General features: G+C 41.9%; 1 protein-coding gene across 4 annotated transcripts in view; it reads right to left on the reverse strand.

Moving 5' to 3' along the window:
• ankrd6b (ankyrin repeat domain 6b) overlaps positions 1-22,352 on the reverse strand; it is an 84,438-nt gene that overhangs the window by 50,335 nt on the left and 11,751 nt on the right. For 2 of the 4 annotated variants that reach the window (XM_085381711.1, XM_085381710.1), the window contains exon 2: positions 7,545-7,895. In XM_085381711.1, the coding sequence (XP_085237837.1) occupies positions 7,545-7,670 (126 nt within the window). In that variant the 5' untranslated portion in view covers positions 7,671-7,895. Of the gene's footprint in view, positions 1-7,544; positions 7,896-22,352 lie in introns of those variants that run through there. The other 2 variants (XM_085381709.1, XM_085381708.1) reach the window with 1 other exon arrangement.

Raw genomic sequence — 22,352 nt, forward strand, 5'->3', positions numbered from 1 at the left:
AGATGAGTGAATACTTTTGGCAATATCGTGAACATTCTTGCAGACATGACACAGTTATGAATATAGATATAATGAAGGCAATGTGGGATAACACTTTGATGTTAACCTTACCATTTTCCAATAACAGCAAGCTAACACTGATGTTAGTTCAATGACTAATCCTGAAAATTTCAGCATATAGCAGCAGCTTAGTCAAACCATATACTAACGTTCACGGGCAACTGAATAGTGTCTGTAATTGATAAATCTGTTTCCTAGCAGAGGGGAGACGAGTTGCCCTGTTTATTTAGAGTAAGAAATGCATACTTTATTTGGAAAAGCATAGTGTGGACTCAGCTTTCGACCCAAGACATATATAAAGAATGAAGCACAGCCCTAAGGAAGCTGTGTCAGTGGAATCCATCTGGCTCTACAGCAGCTCAGCTGTGATAGTGTTAAACATCTGGATCCCTGCAGCTCAGTGCCAACTTCAACTCATTATGTTTAATTGAAACATGCAAACAGCGTTTTCTTAAATGCAAAAATTATATAAATAATCTCAAGTATAGTCAAATATCAACTACATAATCTAAACAAAGGCATAAAAATGTACCTTCAGTCTGTCTTTTTGGAAGGTTTTCTGAAATTAATAGCAGACATGTTTTGCGCTGAAAACATGTTATGAGCATGTACACATTAATTAATATTAATATTAATAATATTAATTCAGTGTCTAACCTAACAACCCTCAGGTCAGTGGCTCAGAGTTTAATGGTCCATGTATATGTAAAATGTACATGGACCAAGTACACCCCATCCACCCTTTAGACTCACCCCTGTTTGCTGCAGGTATCACTTCCATATACAATAGAATAGCTGCCGTCAGCCTTCAGTAAGCTGTATAATTTAACAAGTCTAGTATCAGACTAAGTTAACAGGTCATCTGCATCTGTTTTAATACAACTTCTGAAGGCTTACTGCAGATTATTGAATAATCACCCCATTAGAGCACTTTGCTCTCGGACTGCGGGCTTACATGTGGTTCCTAGAGTATGAGCAGAATGAGAGACAGCGAGCCTTCAGTTTTCAGGCCCCTCTTCTGTTAAACCAGCTTCAAATTTGGATTCATCAGACAAAATAAACAGGAGAAGCTACAGAGTTTGCTTTTCTTCTCGTTGGAGTTTTTTGATCAGGTGTTTTGATGAAAGACTCCCGATAGCTTGTTCCCAGTAAAGGTTTTATTGGTGATTACAGGAATAAGTGCTGCTGTATTGGATGCTAGAAACACGTTTTCATTCACTCAACTTGAGCTAATCATCTTGGTAACAGCTCTGCCTCTTTACTCTTCGCAGTATGTAAACAGACTCCAGCTCCATGTTACACTATGCCAACGTCATCAGCACTGCTGCTGTTGTGCTATCAGTGTTTTTGTTTTGTGTTTGGTTATGTGGGCTTAACATTGTCAGACTTTTTATTCACTTGCTGCTCCTAAATATTTATATTGAAGGTCTGTTTTTAGGTGCAAATGTAGGTGAAATGTTCATGATTGTTAAACAAATCGATGCACTACAGAGCCATGTGTTAAACTATGCATCAAAGCAAAACATTTGTGTCCAATTTTTTTTAAATCAAAATATTCTAATTACTTGATGAATCGTTATAGTCCTACCCAAGACAGAACCACCATGAGCACTTGCTGCTTTGTATTTTCTCAGTCTCAAAGGAATACCATGATCTACATGGAACCAAGATGGCGCCGCGTATGGTCGCCCTGGTGCTTCAGTGCGTTACTTTTGTTTTGTTTTTGTGCATTTCTTCTGTGTCTGGGCACTCCTCTGGATACTCGTACACCAGAGAAGAGCTCCTTAACTACAGGACTACAACGCCTGTGGATTTATTTCCAATATTTGTCGCATCTGCGGCAGATTTACTGCTGACTCTGACCAGGAAAGCGAGACGCCGAAAGAGAGGGAAGCGAGCCGGCGCATTCGTGCGTTTGAGGAGACGCGGACTGCGAACTGCTCTTCCTGGGATCTTCCTTTCTAATGTACGCTCACTCGGGAATAAGATTGACGAACTGGCCCTGATGAGAAGCATGAACAGAGACTTTGCCTCCTCCTGTGTCTTATGTTTTACAGAGTCGTGGCTCAGTGAGAACATCCCAGACTGCGCGCTCAAGCTGGAGGGCTTCCATCTGCTGCGCGCGGACCGGCAGGCCGCTCTCTCCGGTAAGTCCAAAGGTGGAGGTCTCTGCTTCTACATCAATAGTGGCTGGTGCACAGATGTAACAGTGATTGCTCAGCACTGCTCTCCCTCTCTGGAATATCTTTTTATCCACTGCAAACCGTTTTATTCTCCGCGGGAGTTTGCTTCATTCATCCTGGCCGCTGTTTACATCCCGCCAGACGCAGATGCGCAGGCAGCTCAGTGCGCACTCGCGGAGCAGATACTGCACATGGAGCGGACATTCCCGGACTCTCTCATCATTGCTCTTGGGGACTTTAACAAAGCCAATCTGAGCCATGAGCTTCCCAAATACAAGCAGTATATTAAATGCCCGACCAGAGAGGAGAGGACATTAGACCACTGTTACAGCACGATCAGCGGGGCCTATCGCGCGGTGCCCCGCGCTTCACTCGGACTTTCTGACCACGTTATGATCCACCTAATCCCCGCGTACAGACAGAGGCTGAAGCTCTCCAAACCTGTCGTGAGGACTAAAAAACTGTGGAGCAACGAGGCTGTGGAGGAGCTTCGCACGTGTTTGGAGTCTACAGACTGGGACACAATGAAGGCTGCTTCTAACAGCTTGGACGAGTTTACGGACACTGTCACCTCCTATATCCACTTCTGTGAGGACAGCATTGTGCCATCACGCACCAGGGTGAGTTATAACAATGACAAACCCTGGTTTACTCCTAAACTCAAAAAGCTGTGGCTGGAAAAGAGAAAGGCGTTCAGAAGCGGAGACAGGGACTGCTACAGAGAGGCCAAGTACAAGTTCACTAAAGAAGTGGACATTGCTAAACATCAGCACTCTGAGAAGATGCAGCAGCAGATCTCAGAGAATGACTTGGCCTCTGTGTGGAAAGGTTTTAGGAATATCACAAACTACAAGCCTAAAACCCCCCACTCCACTGATGACTTGCTCTTAGCCAACACCCTTAACGACTTCTACTGCCGTTTTGACGAGCCATCAGGCAGCCTTCACACCTCCAACGACCCCAACAATAGAGGCACTTTGGACACTCATTCCCCCACCTCTCCCCCCTCCATAGAGCCATCACCACCTTCAAACTGTTCACCTACAACACCCCCCTCCTCACCCCACACAAAAGAGGATTTCACACCACCTCCTCCCACCACAACTCTTCATATTCATGAAGCAGATGTGAGGAAGCAGTTTAAGAACCTGAATGCTCGGAAAGCTCCCGGCCCAGACGGCGTGTCTCCTGCCACCCTCAGACACTGTGCAAACGAGCTGGCCCCAGTGTTTTCTGGCATTTTCAACTCCTCACTGCAGGCATGTCATGTGCCTGCCTGCTTCAAGTCCTCCACCATAATCCCTGTCCCCAAGAAACCTAGGATCACTGGACTAAATGACTACAGACCCGTGGCTCTGACATCTGTGGTCATGAAGTCTTTTGAGCGCCTAGTTCTCTCCCATCTCAGGACCCTCACGGCCCCCCTCCTGGACCCCCTGCAGTTTGCATATAGAGCCAACAGGTCTGTAGACGACGCCATCAACATGGCCCTACACTTCATCCTGCAGCATCTGGACTCCCCAGGAACCTACGCCAGGATCCTGTTTGTGGACTTCAGCTCTGCCTTCAACACCATCCTTCCAGACCATCTCCGAGACAAGCTTTCCCAGATGAATGTGCCTGATCCCATCTGCCGGTGGATCACTGACTTCCTGACGGACAGGAAGCAGCATGTGAGGCTGGGAAAGAATGTCTCGGACTCCCGGACCATCAGCACCGGCTCCCCTCAGGGCTGTGTTCTTTCTCCTCTGCTCTTCTCCCTGTACACCAACTGCTGCACCTCCACCCACCAGTCTGTCAATCTAATCAAGTTTGCAGATGACACCACCGTTATTGGGCTCATCTCTGACGGGGATGAGTCTGCCTACAGGAGGGAGGTTGAACGTCTGGTGTCCTGGTGCAGCCACAACAACCTGGTGCTGAATGCCCAGAAGACAGTGGAGATTATTGTGGACTTCAGGAAGCACACAGCCCCACTCCCCCCCATCATCCTGACTGACACCCCCATCACCTCTGTGGACTCATTCCGCTTCCTGGGTACCACCATCACTCAGGACCTGAAGTGGGAGCCCACCATCACCTCCGTCATCAAGAAAGCCCAGCAGAGGATGTACTTCCTGAGGCAGCTGAAGAAATTCAACCTGCCAACACGGACGATGATGCAGTTCTACACTGCAATCATCGAGTCCATCCTCACCTCCTCCATCACCGTGTGGTACGCTGGAGCCACTATCAGGGACAAACAGAGACTGCAGCGTGTTGTGCGCTCTGCTGAGAAGGTGATTGGCTGCAGACTCCCATCTCTGCAGGACCTGTACACCTCCAGGACATTGCGGCGTGCAGCTCGGATCTCAGCTGACCCTTCTCACCCTGGACACAGTCTGTTTGACCTGCTCCCCTCAGGCAGGAGGCTCCGGTCCATTCGCACCAGAACCTCTCGCCATAAGAACAGTTTCTTCCCCTCTGCTGTTGGACACATGAACAATAACCATATGACTGTTCCCACCACTAACACATGACCCTACGCTGTGTCACTGCATCATTCCATGTTTGGCACTGATCACCACCTGCACTCATGTATATATCTTTCTACGTAGCACTCTTAATTCTTATTCTCATGTATATATCTCATGTATAGCTCATGCACATATCTTTCTACGTAGCACTTTTAATTCTTATCCCTACTTTTATTTTTTCATGTCTATTTAAGTGCTATTTATGACACTATTTAAGTGCTATTTATGACACTATGTTTGCACTGAAGCACCGCAGCAATTTCCTAATGTTGTAAACCTGCTCAACATTTGGCAATAAACCCCTTTCTGATTCTGATTCTGATACATCTGGTGTTCAGTAAGGACAAAGTTCTGTCTCTGCCGCCACACTGCCCATTTGACTGTGCCATCAACCTTCTACCAGGAGTCACACTACCCACCAGTAGTTTATACAACCTCTCTCAGCCAGAAAGAGAGGCCATGGAAAAATACACGGAAATGCTTAGCAGCAAGAATCATCCAGCCATCTTCTGCTCTGGTTACTGTTAGGGTTTTTTTTATTGCCAAACCAAAAAACATGACACTGATGCCTTTTTCCACTTGTACCTACTTGGCTCAACTTCGCCTGACTCAACTTGATTTGACTGGGTTTTTAGGGTTTTCCATTAAGGGGTACCACTTGGTACCAGGTACTTTTTTAGCACCTGTTCTGATAGGTTCCAAGTGAATTGAGTCCATCCAAAAATGTGACGTCAACAGACTCCATGCCATAAATTGCCCAGTCAATCGCGTTACTCGATGATTCGTGAGTGTGATTCCTATATAGAAATCAAAAACCAACATTTTTGAAACCCAAAAGTGAAGGAAATGGCTGCACAAAATCCAAGATCGTGGTCCCCAAGTCTAACAACAAGCCATAGACTTAGCAGAAGGTATACCATCTCAGCTTGAGTCGAGTCAAGCCGAGTAGGTACTAGTGTAAAATAAGCTTAAGACCTTGTATAGATTAACATGGAGTTAATCAGAGCAGATCACCATTAAAAATAAATACCCACTCCCTCTCATCAGCTCAGCATTCAAACCATTACACAGAGCCAACATTTTCATAAAACTGGACTTGCCTACCACCTGCTTAGACTCACAGAATGATGGGTGGAAAACTGTTTTTAACACTCCCCTAGGACAGTTTGGGTATTTACTGATGTCTTTTGGTTTGACTAACATGGCTCTTAAAAACCATGTGTTAAGTTATTTCTTGGACATGTTTGCTTTCATATATCTTGACAATATTTAGGTCTTGTTCAAATCTCTCAGTAAACACTGCTGTCATATAAACCAAGTCCCCCAAAGGCTGTACATGAAAACTGAAAAGTGAGAATTTCATGTGTAACATTTTTGGAATATGTGTTGATGCAGGTGAAGACAGACCTGGAGAAGACCAAGGCTATGGATGAGTGGCCACTACCAACCACCCTCCATAACTTCACTCAGACAGATACTGCACTCACCAAACTCATCTCTCCCAAAGTTCCCATCTCTCAGTCCACAGAAATCGACATTGCCTTCCGTAAATTTAAGGAGCGTTTCACACCAGCACCCATCCTGGTCTAACCCAACCCCAAACTTTAGTTCATTGTGGAGTTAAATGCCTCTAGACTCCGATGTCAGTCCAGTCCTGTTCCAATATTCAGGACAAGAAAGTAAGCTTTGCCCCTATAGTTACTTTTCCCGGCTTCTAACACCTGTTCCATGTAATTATGATATTGGAAAATGCAACCTGCTGAAAGTCAGGCTAACCTTTGTGGAAGGGGGTAACTGGAAGGCCTTAATGTTAGGACTTCACACTGGGAAATAACCATCTTATCCAGCAGGTGTTGCAGGTTTTGATTAGATTTTGTCACTTGCTTACCTCCTTATGTAGAGATATTACTGGTCTCCATAGTTTGTTTTTTTGTTTGTTTGTTTTTTGCCTGTCCCGTTTGGTTCTTTTGCCATCAGAATTATTGTCTAAAGGCAAAGAAAGATGCCCAACGGATTTACTTTACCAAATGGACCATCCCGGCCTTGCTGTATTGGTCTATTTGATTTCACCTTTGATTCAAATCAAATGGTCTCCATAGTTAATAGGTCCACTATTATTCTGTCTTCCTGGAGTTTAAACTTATCTTGGATAGCGTATGGTCACAACTCACTAATGTTATCTGGTACAGAACTCTTCCCATTTGAGATATCCTTAGCTTACCAGCATTCATTAGTCCCAGCTCAGGAAAAGGATTTGGTCACACCATCTGTGCAGCAGCCCCTGCACAGATGCAGATGGATTTGAAAATATAACTGAATAGCACAGGACAATGAGCCCAAACACACCTCCAGGCTGTGCAAGGGCTATTTGACCAAGAAGGAGAGTGATTGAGTGCTGCACCATGGCCTCTACAGTCTCCAGACCTAAAACCAATCAAGACGGTTTGGGATTATACGGACTGCAGAGTGAAGGCAAAAGGGCCAACAAGTGCTCAGCGTCTCTGGGAACTCCTTCAAGACTGTTGGAAAACCATTTCAGGTGACGACCTCATGAAGCTCATCGAGAGAATGCCAAGAGTGTGCAAAGTAGTAATCAAAGCAAGGGGTTGCTATTTTGAAGAATCCAAAATATAAAACATGTTTTGAGTTATGTCACACTTTTTTGTTTACTACATAATTCCATATGTGTTCATTCGTGGTCTTGATGCCTTCAGTGAGAATCTACAATGTAAATAGTCCTGTGTCCAAACTTTTGACTGGTAGTGTACATAATTGTATCACTTACCTTGGTAACGGCTACTTTTGCGCCTTTGTTGATAAGCTGGACCACACTGTCAACTTGTCCTTTGTGTGAAGCTACGAGGAGGCGCTCGGAGAGTGCGAGGACCTCCGCTGCATCCCGCTGGTTCATGAAGCAGGGTGCTGTCTCCAGTTGTGGTTGCTGCTGTCTCCAAAAAGCAGCTGTAGAAATGGGCTATGACATGCTCTAACTCATAGTGAGCGCCAGTGCAGACAGAAGTCCCAAAGAAGAGCCCAAGAGGATGCCGTTTATTCTTCTGTTCTTTTGTTTTGTTCTACAACCTCTTCACACTACCAGGGTTCCTCCTCTTCATCCTGACAGCTGTTTGGAAGAGAACTGGAAACAAGCCATAGCAGGTTATCAACCAGGAAAACCAGACAGTGACACCACTATTCTTCAGGTTTCTTGGCCTATGTACATTTCTGGTAGAATCAAGTGAGTTGAACAGAAATAATCTAGTGAGAGCGTAAAACCCCAAAACAGGGGTCAAATTTGATAATTTAATGACTGGTTTGCTGAGAAGCAAGCCCTTAATACACACTGAAACTAGCTCAAACAGCTGTAAACTAAATGAATATTTAAGTTTTCAAACATTACTTAAATTAACTTTCTTTACATATGTCACTGGAAAGAAAGTCACACAATAAATCTGATTTAAAAAAATTTAATAGGGCTGCACTGATCCATATAGTATTTTACATAAAAAGAAGGTAAAAGATATAGAAACACAAAAGAGCTGTAGAGATTAAACAATAAAAAAGGACATAAAAAGTAGCTAAAAAACACAGTCAACACCTTACACTGGGTCAAAGTCAGGGAGTAAAACTGTGTTTTTAAACGTCATTTCGAAACAGCCTGCCCGATGTACAATGGTAAATAATTCCATAATTTTGGGGCTGCAACTGCAAAAGTTCTGTCACCTCTGAGTTTGTGTTGCATTTTTGTACCAAGCAAAAGGATCTGGTCTGCTGACCTGAGAGCAAGAGACAGGACATGTGGGCGCAGCGGTTCAGACAGATAAAATGGGGCACAACCATTAGAGAGACTTAAAGACAAATAAAACAATTTTAAAATGGACTGGTAAAACACTTGAAGCTAAAATCTGAGTGATGTGCTCCCGCTTGCTTGCACTAGATAAAAAAAAATCGAGCAGCAGCATTTTGCACAAGCTGAAGGTGAGCAATGGAGGCTTGGTGGATTCCTATAAAAACAATCCAATACCAATACCTTGGCTTGGTATTACAAATACCAAGTACAGATTTAATATCAATGTTAAATAAATAAGCTACAGTCCTTACTGTAAGGAAGAGTTTGGAAATAATTTTATGTGTAAGCCAAGACCAGTCTCAACTTAAGCAGCTGCAAATCTCTGTAAAATCAAATATAACAAATACATTAAATAACATAAATTTACTGCTCTTTACTAGTAAAATAAATGGCAACATGCCAGACATAAATTAAACGAAAGTCATTTGAGTAATTATGCTGCTGTCATTTAAAGTCATACTACTTACTCTCCTTGTTCCTCCTTGCACACACGTGTTTGAAGGTGATAAGAGAAAACTCAAGCGAAATAACAACTGAGTTGATGACAAAATGTTATGTTACTGCAAGCAGATGTTTCACTAAACCAACATCCCTCTAGCTTCTACATTATTCAATGTTTCTGACCAAACATGATAAGAGAGAAAGTAAATGAACAAGCGAGAGAGTTATGCCAATGAGATGTTATTTGATGATTTTAGTCATGTCAGTCATGTCATAAACAACGTACAAATACAAGTGTTTTAGTAAATGCCTCCAAATTGAAACTTTACTGTTAACTGTCTCTAAGCCAAATTTGTCCTACTAATGGCTGGTGCTGGTGGTGAAGTAAATATAAAAACAACACAGAATTGAATTGTTTGGAATATGAATTGGGTCAGAAACCTAAAATTCCTAATCCTATGCTATAGGCTTTTGCCCTTGCATAAACTCTGTCCTCTGGTAGAAAATTATATCATATCATCTGTGAGGTGTTTATCGGCGCTTAAGTCAGAGCTGCAACGAGCATAATTCACAAGGTCTAACAAGCAAACCACAAATTAACAGCCGGCCAATTCAATTCAATTTTATTTACACAGCGCCAAATCACAGCAACAGTTGTCTCAAGGCACTTTATATTGTGAGGCAGACCCTACAATAATACATACAGAGAAAAACCCAACAATCATATGACCCTCTATGAGCAAGCACTTTGGGTCGAAAGGGGAAAGGGCGAAAAAAGGGGGAGAAAACACCAACATTTTGTATCACACGTCTCATGTCTTTCTGTGTCTAATTTAAAAATCTGATCTTCCAAACTTTTTTTCTTTCTGTCATACACAACAAACAGATTGCTACAACATTTCAATGTTTGTTACATGTAGTTATTTACTTCTTTGCAAGCCAACTCTGCTCAGGTCAGCTGATTGTTGTATTTGCTTAAATAGCAACAGAGACGTTGCCTTCTGGTGGACAAACAATGCAATGTTAACAGTCATAACTTGTTTGAAGGTTTTCTTTTGTCACTTATTGGCCTCTTAAAGTTAAGCTGTCCATGCAATCATAAGAGAACAGCAAACCCTGGAAGCCAGAACGTTTTTCTGTGCTACAGGTGGCACAAGAAATGACATGTTGGAGATGACAACAAATATAAAAAAAAATCTTTGTAACCTTAACCTCAACAACAGAGAAATGTATCACTACACAAAGAAACATGATCAGTAAAATTATTGCACTTTGTGATGATTTCTTTTTACATGGACATCATAAAAGCAATATACAAGCTTGTAACCTACGTTTTAGACAGGAAGTGAGAGAGAGTAAAACAGCATTTCCACTCAGCACTGATTGTACAGCTCTATTCCACAGAGGAAGAGGCATGGTCCATCTGATTCCTGAAGTCTATCTATGATGACAGTCCTATTTTATTTCTTTTTTCCATTACAGGAAACAGCAGAGAATGAGATAACATGGCACAGAAGAGATCAACAGGACCGATGCACCACAGGCCTGCATGGCTAAATCCAGAGAAGAGAGACACTAACTTTTTAGCCTAACTCACACATAAAATATGGCGGTACATAGCTTTCTTTTGCCAGTTCATTCCACCTGACATCATTAGTTTTAATATCACTAAACCTTTGCACAACTGGGCACCTATAAGTTATTTAATGTGTATGATATCTTTTTAACATGCATGTTTGTGTGTATAATTGGGTCATTCGCTGTCCCTCAGGCTATGGCATGTCGATACAGTGGGAGAAATCATTTTTTGATCCCCTACTGTACTTGTAAGTTTGCTCATTTACAAAGAAATTGCTAAAATCTCTCATATTTATGGTAGTTTCCAATAATTGAGAGATGGAGTAACAACCAAAAATCCAGAAAAACACATTCAATTAAAGTTACAAATTGATGTAGATGTCCATGAGGGAAATAAATATTTGATCCTCAAGTAAAACATTGTGGCGCAACGGTAAGATTTTTCTTGTTCTTAGTCACCAGATTTGCACACAGCCAAGGAGAGATTTTGGCCTACTCCTCTTTACAGAGACACTAAATCCTTTATGTTTCTTGTATGCTGCTTTGGAACTCAAAGGTTAAATTCCCTCAACAGATTTTCTATATGATGGAGTTCTGATCTACCTAATGAATAAACTCTATCCTAATTGAAGACAGGAAAGAAAAGTCTGCAAAAACAATGACTGTGTCAATCGACTTCCTTACCAACAAACCACAGTACATTAAGGACTATGTCTGTGAGGTGGTGGTATGCAGCACGGGGCCCCTCAGGGAACATTGCTCCCTCTCTTTCTCTTTACCCTCTATATTTTGCACTTCAAATACAATACGAAATCCAATAAAGTGAACTGGTCACATAACACTCATACTCTGGAAAAGAAGGGGCAAAGTTGGCCCTATCGGCTGGACAAGCTGAGGTCGTTTGGGGCGTGCAGAACATTGCAAAGGACCTTTTACAGCACTGTGATGACTATCAGTTAGATGTCTGCTGGGGAGGTGGTCAGTAAGAGGGACAGAAAATGGCTTAATTATCTGTAGGCATCTGCCTGATTCTGCTCAAAATGCGTCTGTTGTTTTTTCTAGATGTAGATGGGAGTGAGTAGGAATTTTGACATGACCATGAGATGCTTCTCTTTAACATAGCAGGACTTATACCCAAAATCTCCATCTAGTCAGTAATACTGATAACCCATAATCCAGTGGTCCCCAACCCCCCTGGCCACGTACTGGTACCGGTCCGTGAGTCGTTTGGTACCAGGCTGTGAGAGTTGAGGCTTAGGTGTGAAATTTATGGTTTTCAGGGTTTTTATTGCTAACTTGGTTTCCCTGGGTCTTTTCCCGTGGTGTAGTTGTGTGTCTTATTTTGAAAGAAATATTTATGTGTTACCACAGCAACCAGAGAGCATTAAGGGGCAGAGAGGAGGATGTTACTTTCAGTTTAGTTGGCACATTTCAGGAGGACGCTACTAATAAAGTTACACAATTACACAGTGAATTTGCGTTTGTTATTATATTTACAAAATACCACAGTTTTTGTCTTGGTCGTATCATTTTATTCTGTTGTATTTATCCGCGACACCTTAAAGGCTGGTCCGTGAAAATATTGTTTGACATTAAACCGGCCCATGGCGCAAAAACGTTTGGGGACCGCTGCCATAAGCAACATAGATTTGTAGAAACCATGCAGTCTGTTATAAGACTTGGAGGTTTGAAAGTTTCCTTGAAACTTCCCCAAAAAATTAAAATAAGATCACACAAACGGTGGAATGGCAAAGAAAGCTCACAGGCCTATGTCACTACTCTCGGAGGCTGATTGACAGAGGCTGAAAAGAGTGCCAATGCACCATAGTAACATTTGAATGGCTCCCTGCTGCCAGGTGAAACTGAATTAAAAAAGGGGGGAATTCTCTCCCAGACCACATTCCTGTTGATTCTGCTGAAGAGTCTGTTCAGCCAGAGACCCATGCACACAAAGAAGCCTTGGCAGTCACAGTGAGGCTCTTCGCTCACAGCTAGACAACAAAGCTTTTGTGCAAACTTGTAGGAACTCAAAACTGAGTACAAAAAACAAGAAATGCCAAGCCCTCACTTTTCACAGGGGTCAGGGGAGGAAAACCTGCAACCTGCTCACTCCAGAAAAAAACATCCTTCTCATGCACAATCCATGCAAGCTGAATTTCTTAAGTTGAAAAGGGAAAATTATTAAAAGAGATGTAATGCCTGTATTATGAATAAATGTTTGTATGTTATTTCTGTTTTACAATTGTTAATACTGTTTATTGATTACATTACTAATGGGGTATGAAAAGTTGCTTAATCAAGCAAAAAGGTTCTTAAAGGCGGCAATGATGAAGTAAACTGCGACATGTGAGTGAGATGGATGTCAGGAACCCAAAATGAGATGATTAAAAGAATAGCAGTAGTGATAGCTGGAGGCCTCGGGGAAGGGACTGCACAGGGTCATCTAGTGTGTGTCACTACGGGTTAATGCCACATAAGGCCCATTATTTATGTTTTGATTATTTAATTTAAATGTAATAAATAAGTACACAATATTACAATAATTTACTGTGTTCTGGAGTTCTCTGTGTATTTTATGTTTCCTAGTTTAGTTTGGGTTTCTTCAGTATTTCTCGTCTAAGTTGTTATTTGGTCCTGTTCACGTCTTTGTCTTGTCTCTGTGTCCTTCCCTCAGCATTCACCCAGTTAGGTCAGTATTGTCTTCGTGTTTGTCTAGTTCCCTGTTTGCCCAGTCATGTCTCTGGATGTGTGTGTGTCTGGTTTCTCTCGTCCCTCGCTCTCTCTCTCCTTCCTCTGTTCCCTGGGTTCCATCAGTCTGTGTGTCAATGTGTGTGTTCCCTGTACTTCCTGTTTTTCTTCGATAGCCTCCTGTCTGGTGTGCGTCATGTTCAGTTTTGCTTTCACCTGTCGCACTCTCAACTTAGAAAATTACAAAAAGAGATTACAGCCTGCACATTTAGCTTATTAAATAGAAATAGCACTTTGAGACTCTCTGACTCTGAAGGTGAAAACATCAAAAACTCTAGCTGTATTACCTTTGTGCAATGAGGCGGATCATAAACATACAAAAATGAACTTGTGCTCTGAGCCACAACACTGCCCGCTGAACATTCGCCATTATAGTATTTAGGTCATGTGTTATGCTTCTGTGAGTGCTCATATCTGTAAAGTACATCTGTGGAGTCCCATGGTGCTCTGCATGAGCTTTCAATACACAGATACTATATAGCCTGGATTACCAATAGGCGGACCGCGATCATGACACAGACGCCATTCTTTATACCAGACCTTTTACTAGATTTTGACAGACCATTTCTATTTTTCCTATCCTGCACAACATTTCTCATATGCAATAGGGTTATTTTAATCTATGCAGCCTTTTTCTTTGTCTTGTGGTTGTCAATGTTTGTACACAAGAAGCACACATACCAGTCACATACATTAAACTAAACAAGAGTTTTTTAAGGTAAAGAAATGAGATATTCTTTATAGCAAAGTCAGTCACCTGATCCCAAATAAACAAATCAATACAAAACAGAATACAAAGAAAGCCACAAAAAGCAGCAACTGAAGGTGGCAGCAGTAAACGCCTAGCAGGTTATCTCAAGAAAAGAAATACAGCATTTCGTGATATTCATTTGAGCTCTAGACTAAGGCAGTCATTGAGGCCAAAGGATTTTCATCAAAGTATGAAAAACAAAATATCCTTTCTTTTTGTAATATACCTAATATACACTATATTGCCAAAAGTATTCTTTTGTCTGCCTTCATACGCATATAGGGCTGCTCGATATAACGATATATATCGGATGACGATATAAAAACGTCTATCGTTTCATTTTACGCTATCGTTTGTTTCGTGGTGTTGCAAAATAAAGTGTTTACGGCAATATTTTTTCATCGTTTTGATGGTCACTGTAGTGGCTATATTAATTTCTTAAAGTTCTCTCTTTAACCACACTACAGACGGACAAGCGCCTATTTTTATGTGTTGTCGTTAGCAACAACGACGGTAACACCATCGCATGTCCGCTTGTTTATGTTCCACATAAACCTTTCACAATAAAGCTCAAGATCCTATTGAGACTTTTCAAAATAAACTGAATCACGTGAAAGAGAAGATTATTTACGGATGAGAAGTAAAAAAAAAAAAAAAGACGCCAGGTGCTAAAAAATAAACCTTAGACTCAAACGTTAGAACAGGCTTTTCCCAGCAGCACGCCGTGTAATAAATACTCACAAAGAAAACGGCGGCCGTTACAACTTATGTCTAAAAATGTATCGTTTCATGCATCGGTTAAAACACTCGACTCCAGGTACATGACGCCCAGCTGGAAACACTTCCCGCAAGTCGAGCTGCCCGAGATTGACAGAATTTACAGAAAATGTTACATTTTTGTGATTTATATCGTTATCGGGACGATAGAATTCTTATATCGGGATATGAGATTTTGGTCATATCCCTATATGCAGTGTTGGGAAGGTTACTTTTAAAATGTATTCCATTACAGATTACAGAATACATGCCCCAAAATGTATTCTGTAACGTATTCCGTTACGTTACTCAATGGGAGTAACGTATTCTGAATACTTTGGATTACTTAATATATTATCATGCTGTTTACAACTACATGAATGTGATTTATTACTATTACTGAAGGTTCGCGGCTCTGAACCATAGTAAAGGGACCTCTGGCTAATACGTCGGGTTCCGTGTCGGGCTTGTAGCCGAAAACTACCTTTACTTTGTTGTCTGGGTCAAGTTTGCTAGCGAGAGACAGAGAGAGGCGTTGAAAGGCTGCTCCAACGGAACTTATTGTTTCGGAGGAAAACACGAACACTGTGTACAGTCGAGTCTTAATAGCTTACTTACAGCTGGGCTCGTCAGGCACTCTTCTTGGCTGCAGTGGTTATTATTATATTTACATGCTTCCAGCTCCCGTTTTTGCTCGGTGACAGCTCGTACTTTTCCTTTTTCTCCCTCCCTCGCTCACAGACACATTACGGGTACGGCAGTCCATTCTCCCTGCAGCACGGACTACACTGCCCATCAGGCTACATTCTTTAGAGCTATGCCTGTAGCATTCTGCCTATTAGCTTACCACACCAACAACAACAAAAAGGCGCTCTTTCACCCAGGAAACACAGAGAGAGAGCGTCACCCTGTAACCATGGCAACCGTAACGCTGCCACCTGGAACAACAGAACAGAGATGCCAAACAAACCCAAACAATCCTGACCCGCCACAATATGAAACAGGAAAGTACCGCCGAGTAATCCATTTATTTCAACAAAGTAACTGTATTCTAAATACCACCTTTTTAAATGGTAACTCTAACGGAATACAGTTACTCATATTTTGTATTTTAAATACAATACAATATTTAAATATGGTACATGTATTCCGTTACTCCCCAACACTGCCTATACGCATATGAATTTGAGTGGCACCCCATTCATATGCTGTTGACCCACACTTTGTAGCTTTAACAATTTTAACTCTTCTGAGAACAGTCATCTCTTGACAAAGTTGAAGACCTGTGCACTAGAGCAGGGCGATATGGCCAAAAATATTTATCACGATATATATTTGAAAATTTGCGATAACGATATAACTGACGATATAATTGATGCGAGACAAAATACAACTCCACAACATTACTAGCGCAAAAAGACAACCTTCCATTTATTTTCACTTAAACAAGAAGCTGGTTTTTATGTACGCTGGTTTTTACCTGCGATAACTTCTGGACACTTGTAGATCATTAGGACTAGAGTGTTCTTAACAGAAACAGCAACATTTTATGGTTACCTTGTCCTCAGCGCTCCGTGTGTCTGTGGCCTAGACACAGCTGAAGCCTGATTACAGCGTCTGGGCACCGAGCAGCCTCAATAGCCTGGAAAGGTGCTAACCGCTAGGCTAACTAGCAACAAGATGCCTTCCCTCTCCACAGATGACTACCACAGCCTCCTGCAGAAGATTGCAGTACTGGAGACAAAAATTCATCGCTTAGAAGTAAACGTGGAGGTAAATGGACTGTGTGGAAATGAAACAACCTTGCCTTTGATTCAAAACAATGGCGATGAGCAAGCTAGTACACAGCTAAGGAGCACAGATAACATGACCAAGAAAGTAGACTCTGTGCATTATTATAAATCCTCAAGTGATAATCCCCCCTTAGACTGTCTTGGTGCAAAACCAAGACATAAATCATGTCTCCTGGAAGGGGGAGGACGTATCACAGGCAGGGCACAGCGAGCTGAAATCTCTGAAACCGACTGGCCTTCACTTCCTACGAGACAGAGAAGCTCTTCTACCCCTGTATACAGGAGGAAACAGGACTGGACAACCGTGAATAGGAAGGTTAACAACAAACCTCCAAAACAACTGAATGTGAAACTGCAGAACAGATTTGCTCCACTATCAAAGGACCCTGGATCTATATCGGACAACCATCCATCTAAAAGCAGCGAAATAAGGTCTGAAAATCTGTTGAAAAGTGAAAGGCCACAGGGAAAGCTAAAGGCTAGGCCTGAAACTCTGATTGTGGGTGACTCTGCTGTAAAGGATGTACAAAGGATGTGCGGTAAGAACACTAAAGTCCTCTGCTTTCCTAACGATATGGTCAACAACCTGAAGGAGAGAATTCTTCAAATTGCAGATGAATATCCAACTGTGACAAACATTGTTCTGCATACAGGGTCAAACGATGTGTCCAAACAACAGTCGGAGGTTCTGAAACGGGACTTTACTGGATTATTAAATACTGTAAACTCTCTGAATGCAGCTGTATTCATCAGTGGACCTGTACCGCCGGTCAGAGGAGGAGACGAGAGATTCAGCAGGTTGTTTACACTGAATAAATGGCTTATATCAGCATGTGCTGACCACTCAGTGCATTTTATCGACAACTTTAATATTTTTTGGGAACGCAGGCATCTGTTCAAAGCAAATGGATTTAATTTTAACAAGTCAGGGGTGAAACTGTTCACCTCCAACTTGTTTTATTCCATACGTCATCCATCTGTGCTTGGTGCCAAGGCTGAGATAAACAAGGAGTTATCTCATAAAGAGGAACAAACAGTACTCCAAGAACAGACAAAGCCCAGCAGAAACCTTGAGGAGGAGCTCCATTTGCCCCCACCCGGGAAGAGCCTCAGAAAGGAGAGACATCCATGGCATCTGAGGAAGAGCCTCAGAAAGGAGAGACATCTAAGGCAAGAAGAGGGGTCCCTATTTGCCTCCAACTCTCTCAACAACACCAACGACCAGGACAAGGGACCACGACCTTCCCCAGTCCCCCAAACCCCTGACAGGCCATCACCCTCCTCCCCCTCCCTTTCTCCCTCCTCCCCACACCTGAAATTCACTGAGGAGATGATGGAGCGGGTCAATGCTGGGCTCAGATCTACCCCCCGTCCCAATCCCTTTTTGTCCCCCATAAACCCCCCACCAGAGCAGCCAAAGGTTCGCCATCGAGCCCCACCCTCAACAGAGCAATCGAAGTCACATTGCCCAGCCTCGCCCCCCTTAGTTCCTCTTCATGCCCTGTCTCCGCAGTCTGATGCGTGATGTGTGAAGGGTCCGGGCTGTGAGGATTATGGCAGTGATGACTTTTCCCAGGAGAAGCTGGGACCCTGTTTACTAGAAGGTTTTAAAATTTCTGTACTTTTAGGTGACAGGAGACATGTGGCCTGGTCAAAACACAGAGAGCTGCACTCTAAAAGATCTTTAAACATAGTAAACATACCTTGTGTGCCACAGACTGCTCCCAAACACGAGGGGACAAGTAATACCTCTAAAACACTTAAGTTGGCTTTATTAAACATTAGATCTCTAGCTGGGAAAACATTTTTAATTAATGATTTAATCACTGAGCACAGCCTTGATTTTATGTTTTTAACTGAAACTTGGTTGGACCAAAGTAACAGTGGAGCTGTTCTCATCGAGACGACCCCTCCTAACTACAGTTTTATCAGTGAGGTCAGGGCGAGCAGGAGAGGAGGAGGGGTTGCTGTCTTATTTAATGAATCATTTCAATGTAAGCAGCTATCTCCTGGAAGTTTTCAGTCTTTTGAATATGTGGCTTTACAGCTGAAGGCCCCATCCAAAGTTGTGTTTCTTAATGTTTACAGGCCTCCCAAATACTGCACAGACTTTTTTAATGACCTCAGTGAACTGCTGTCTGTGATCTGTGTTGATTTTGACTGTGTAATTATTGCTGGGGATTTTAACATTCATGTGGACAACCCTCAGGACAAAGGGACTAAAGACCTGAGTAACACTCTGGGCAACTTTGGGCTGACTCAGCATGTAACAGAGGCCACACATAATAGAGGACACACTCTCGACCTACTGATCTCCAAAGGCCTGAGCATTTCAAAGGTTACTGTGTCTGATGTGGGCCTGTCTGATCATTACTGTGTTTTCTTTGAAAGTAAAATCTCAGCCCACACAAATATATCAACAACAGTGATCACAAAACGGTGTATAACTGAACACAGTAGTGCAATTTTTAACCAGGTCTTCCCATTAACACCTGACCTGTCCAGAGGGTCAGTCAATGAGCTCGTCAATAGCTTCAATGCTAACATGTTAAATGTAATGGACACTATTGCTCCCATTAAGGTGAAGGTTATCTCTGGAAGGAAAAAGTCTCCATGGAGAAACTCCACACTGGTGAAAAATGAAAAAAGAGAGTGTAGGAAAGCTGAGCGCAGATGGAGAAAAACAAACCTCCAGGTTCATTATGACATTTATAAAGAGAAACTTCACAATTATAATTTACAACTGAGGAATGCAAGGAGGTCCTACTTCTCTGACATCATCACTAAAAACAGCCATAATGCTCGGGTCTTATTTTCTACAGTTGACAGGCTAACAAACCCCCCTGTGTCAGTGGCAGCTGAACTTCATTCGACCATGGCCTGCAATGACTTTGCCAAATTCTTCACTGAAAAAATCCAAAAAATTAGACAAGCAATTGGTACATCAACAGCAGATCCAGGATATGTACTGTGTCCACCAAAAAACTGTTTAAACACCATGAAACAGTTTCAACCTATTAACAGCAAAGACCTGAAGGACATCTTAGGTCAACTGAACTCCTCCTCCTGCTGTTTAGATGTCCTGCCAACAAGTTTTTTCAAAAAGGTCTCAAAGACTTTAGAGTCAGACCTGTTACAGATCGTCAACTTTTCTTTATTATCAGGTGTGTTTCCAGAATCACTAAAAACTGCTGTAATCAAACCTATACTGAAAAAGGACAATCTTGACAAGACACAAATGAACAACTACAGGCCGATCTCAAATCTCCCGTTTTTAAGTAAGATCATTGAAAAAGCAGTTTCCCAACAGCTCAGTTACTTCTTAAAACAGAATAATTGCTACGATGCCTTCCAGTCAGGTTTTAGACAGAACCACAGCACTGAAACCGCTCTGACCAAAGTGTTTAATGACATATGTCTGAATACAGACAGTGGAAAAATGTCAGTCCTAGTTTTACTGGATCTCAGTGCAGCATTTGATACAGTTGACCACAACATATTACTCAAACGACTGGAGAACTGGACAGGTCTTTCAGGAACTGTACTAAACTGGTTCAAAACATACGTAGAAAACAGGAAATACTTTGTATCAATAGGTAACTTCACATCTGAGCAGACAAGTATCACATGTGGAGTTCCCCAAGGTTCCATCTTGGGACCCCTTCTGTTTAACATCTACATGCTCCCACTGGCACAGATTATAAACAACAACAAAATAAACTATCACAGCTATGCAGATGACACACAAATATATATCACAATGTCACCAGGAGACCGAGGCCCTGTACAGGCTCTTGGTAAATGCATTGAGGAAATCAATGACTGGTTGTGCCACAATTTTCTCCAGCTAAACAAAAACAAAACTGAGGTAATAGTCTTTGGCGCCAAAGAAAAACGATTACAGGTCACCAGAGAACTTCAATCTATACATCTAAAAACCACAAACCAGGCGAGAAATTTGGGTGTAGTGATGGATGCAGACCTAAACTTAGAAAAACACATTAAGACAATAACAAAGTCAGCTTACTATCACCTCAAGAATATATCAAGGATAAAAGATCTGATGTCTCAACAGGACCTGGAAAAACTAGTCCATGCATTCATCTTTAGTAGGCTTGATTACTGTAACAGCATCTTTACAGGTCTACCTAAAAAATCAGTCAGACAACTACAGCTCATTCAGAACTCTGCTGCTCGAGTCCTCACTAAGACCAAAAAAGTGGACCACATCAGTCCAGCTCTGAGGTCCTTACACTGGCTGCCTGTCCGTCAGAGGATAGACTTTAAAGTTCTGATGCTGGCCTATAAAGCTCTGAATGGTTTAGGACCAAAATACATCAATGACCTCCTGACCCAGTATGAACCATCCAGATCCCTCAGGTCATCTGGATCCGGTCTTTTATCAGTTCCCAGAGTCAGAACCAGACACGGAGAAGCTGCATTCAGCTTTTATACTCCTTATATCTGGAACAAACTCCCAGAAAGCCTCAGATCAGCTGAAACACTCAGTTTATTTAAATCCAGGTTGAAGACTCACCTGTTCTCAGCTGCATTTGAATAAAGCACCAAATCCACACTTTAAGCTTAAATTTCAAAACTTACATTTAACTACTGATTTTATCTACTGTTCTGATTTTATCTGTTTTGATTTTATATACTGTTGTTTGTTTGTTTGTTAATTAGTTAGTTAGTTTATTTGCTTGTTTTAATCAATTTTAAATCATGCTTTTTATTTGTTCTTGTTTCTAATGTCTCTGTAAAGCACTTTGAATCACCTTGTTGTTGAATTGTGCTATACAAATAAACTTGCCTTGCCTTGCCTTGCCTTACATTAAAGGTTTATAAAAATTTAACAGTGCAAATGCAAATTCCTTGCTGAAAGTTTAACCAAAAGGCATTTCCAGTAGAAATGGGCTGACATATCCTGAGCATAACCATGTATAATATATACTGAAGTTAAAAAGAGGTGCTTTGCAACATTAAACTGCAGTGTGCAGTACGTATTTTTCGGACCATAAGGTGCACGGGATTATAAGGCACATTAAGCGAAACAAAGCAGTCAGATAAATCAAACTTTATTAAACTCATTCTTCTTGCTTCCTCCACTTCTGTACCATTGATTCATTAATGTTGAATTCTCTGGCAGCTGCTCTATTCCCATGTTGTTGCAGTATATTAATGACTAACCTTGTATTGTGGATGAATTATCTCAGTTGTTCTCCTGACTGAAGTTTGGTCCATTTACAGCATCCTGCCATGCGATTGCATTTGTCTCTAACCATGAGGAACCTTCACGTTAACTTTTATAAGTGGAAAAGTGTTAGTGTTCGTCCTCCAGCTTCACTGTTTATGTTGTGCTAACATAGCTGTGTCGCTAGCGATCACGTAGCACATCATTATATACCACCTAGCCCAACTTCAGTAACCCTACAAACGTCACTGCTGTTTAGTTTCCTGTCTTCATTTATGTTGGACGTGATAGCAGAGCTGTACGTTTGATTTTTTTTCAGAAATCTCTCAGTCAGAACATGCAATATCATGCTTAGGTAACTAGCGAAACTAGCGAGCTAACTTCCGCTAGCTTCCTGCTAACTTCTGACTCCGTTAAATGTAATACATTCTGTTTTCATGGATGCCTGGATGTTAAACTTCATAGTTACACCTGGTAAAGCAGCAATA

Source organism: Rhamphochromis longiceps, linkage group LG15 (genome assembly GCF_057381845.1).
Source record: "Rhamphochromis longiceps isolate RC_006_pf linkage group LG15, R_longiceps_female_GT1.1, whole genome shotgun sequence".
Lineage (NCBI taxonomy): Eukaryota > Metazoa > Chordata > Actinopteri > Cichliformes > Cichlidae > Rhamphochromis > Rhamphochromis longiceps.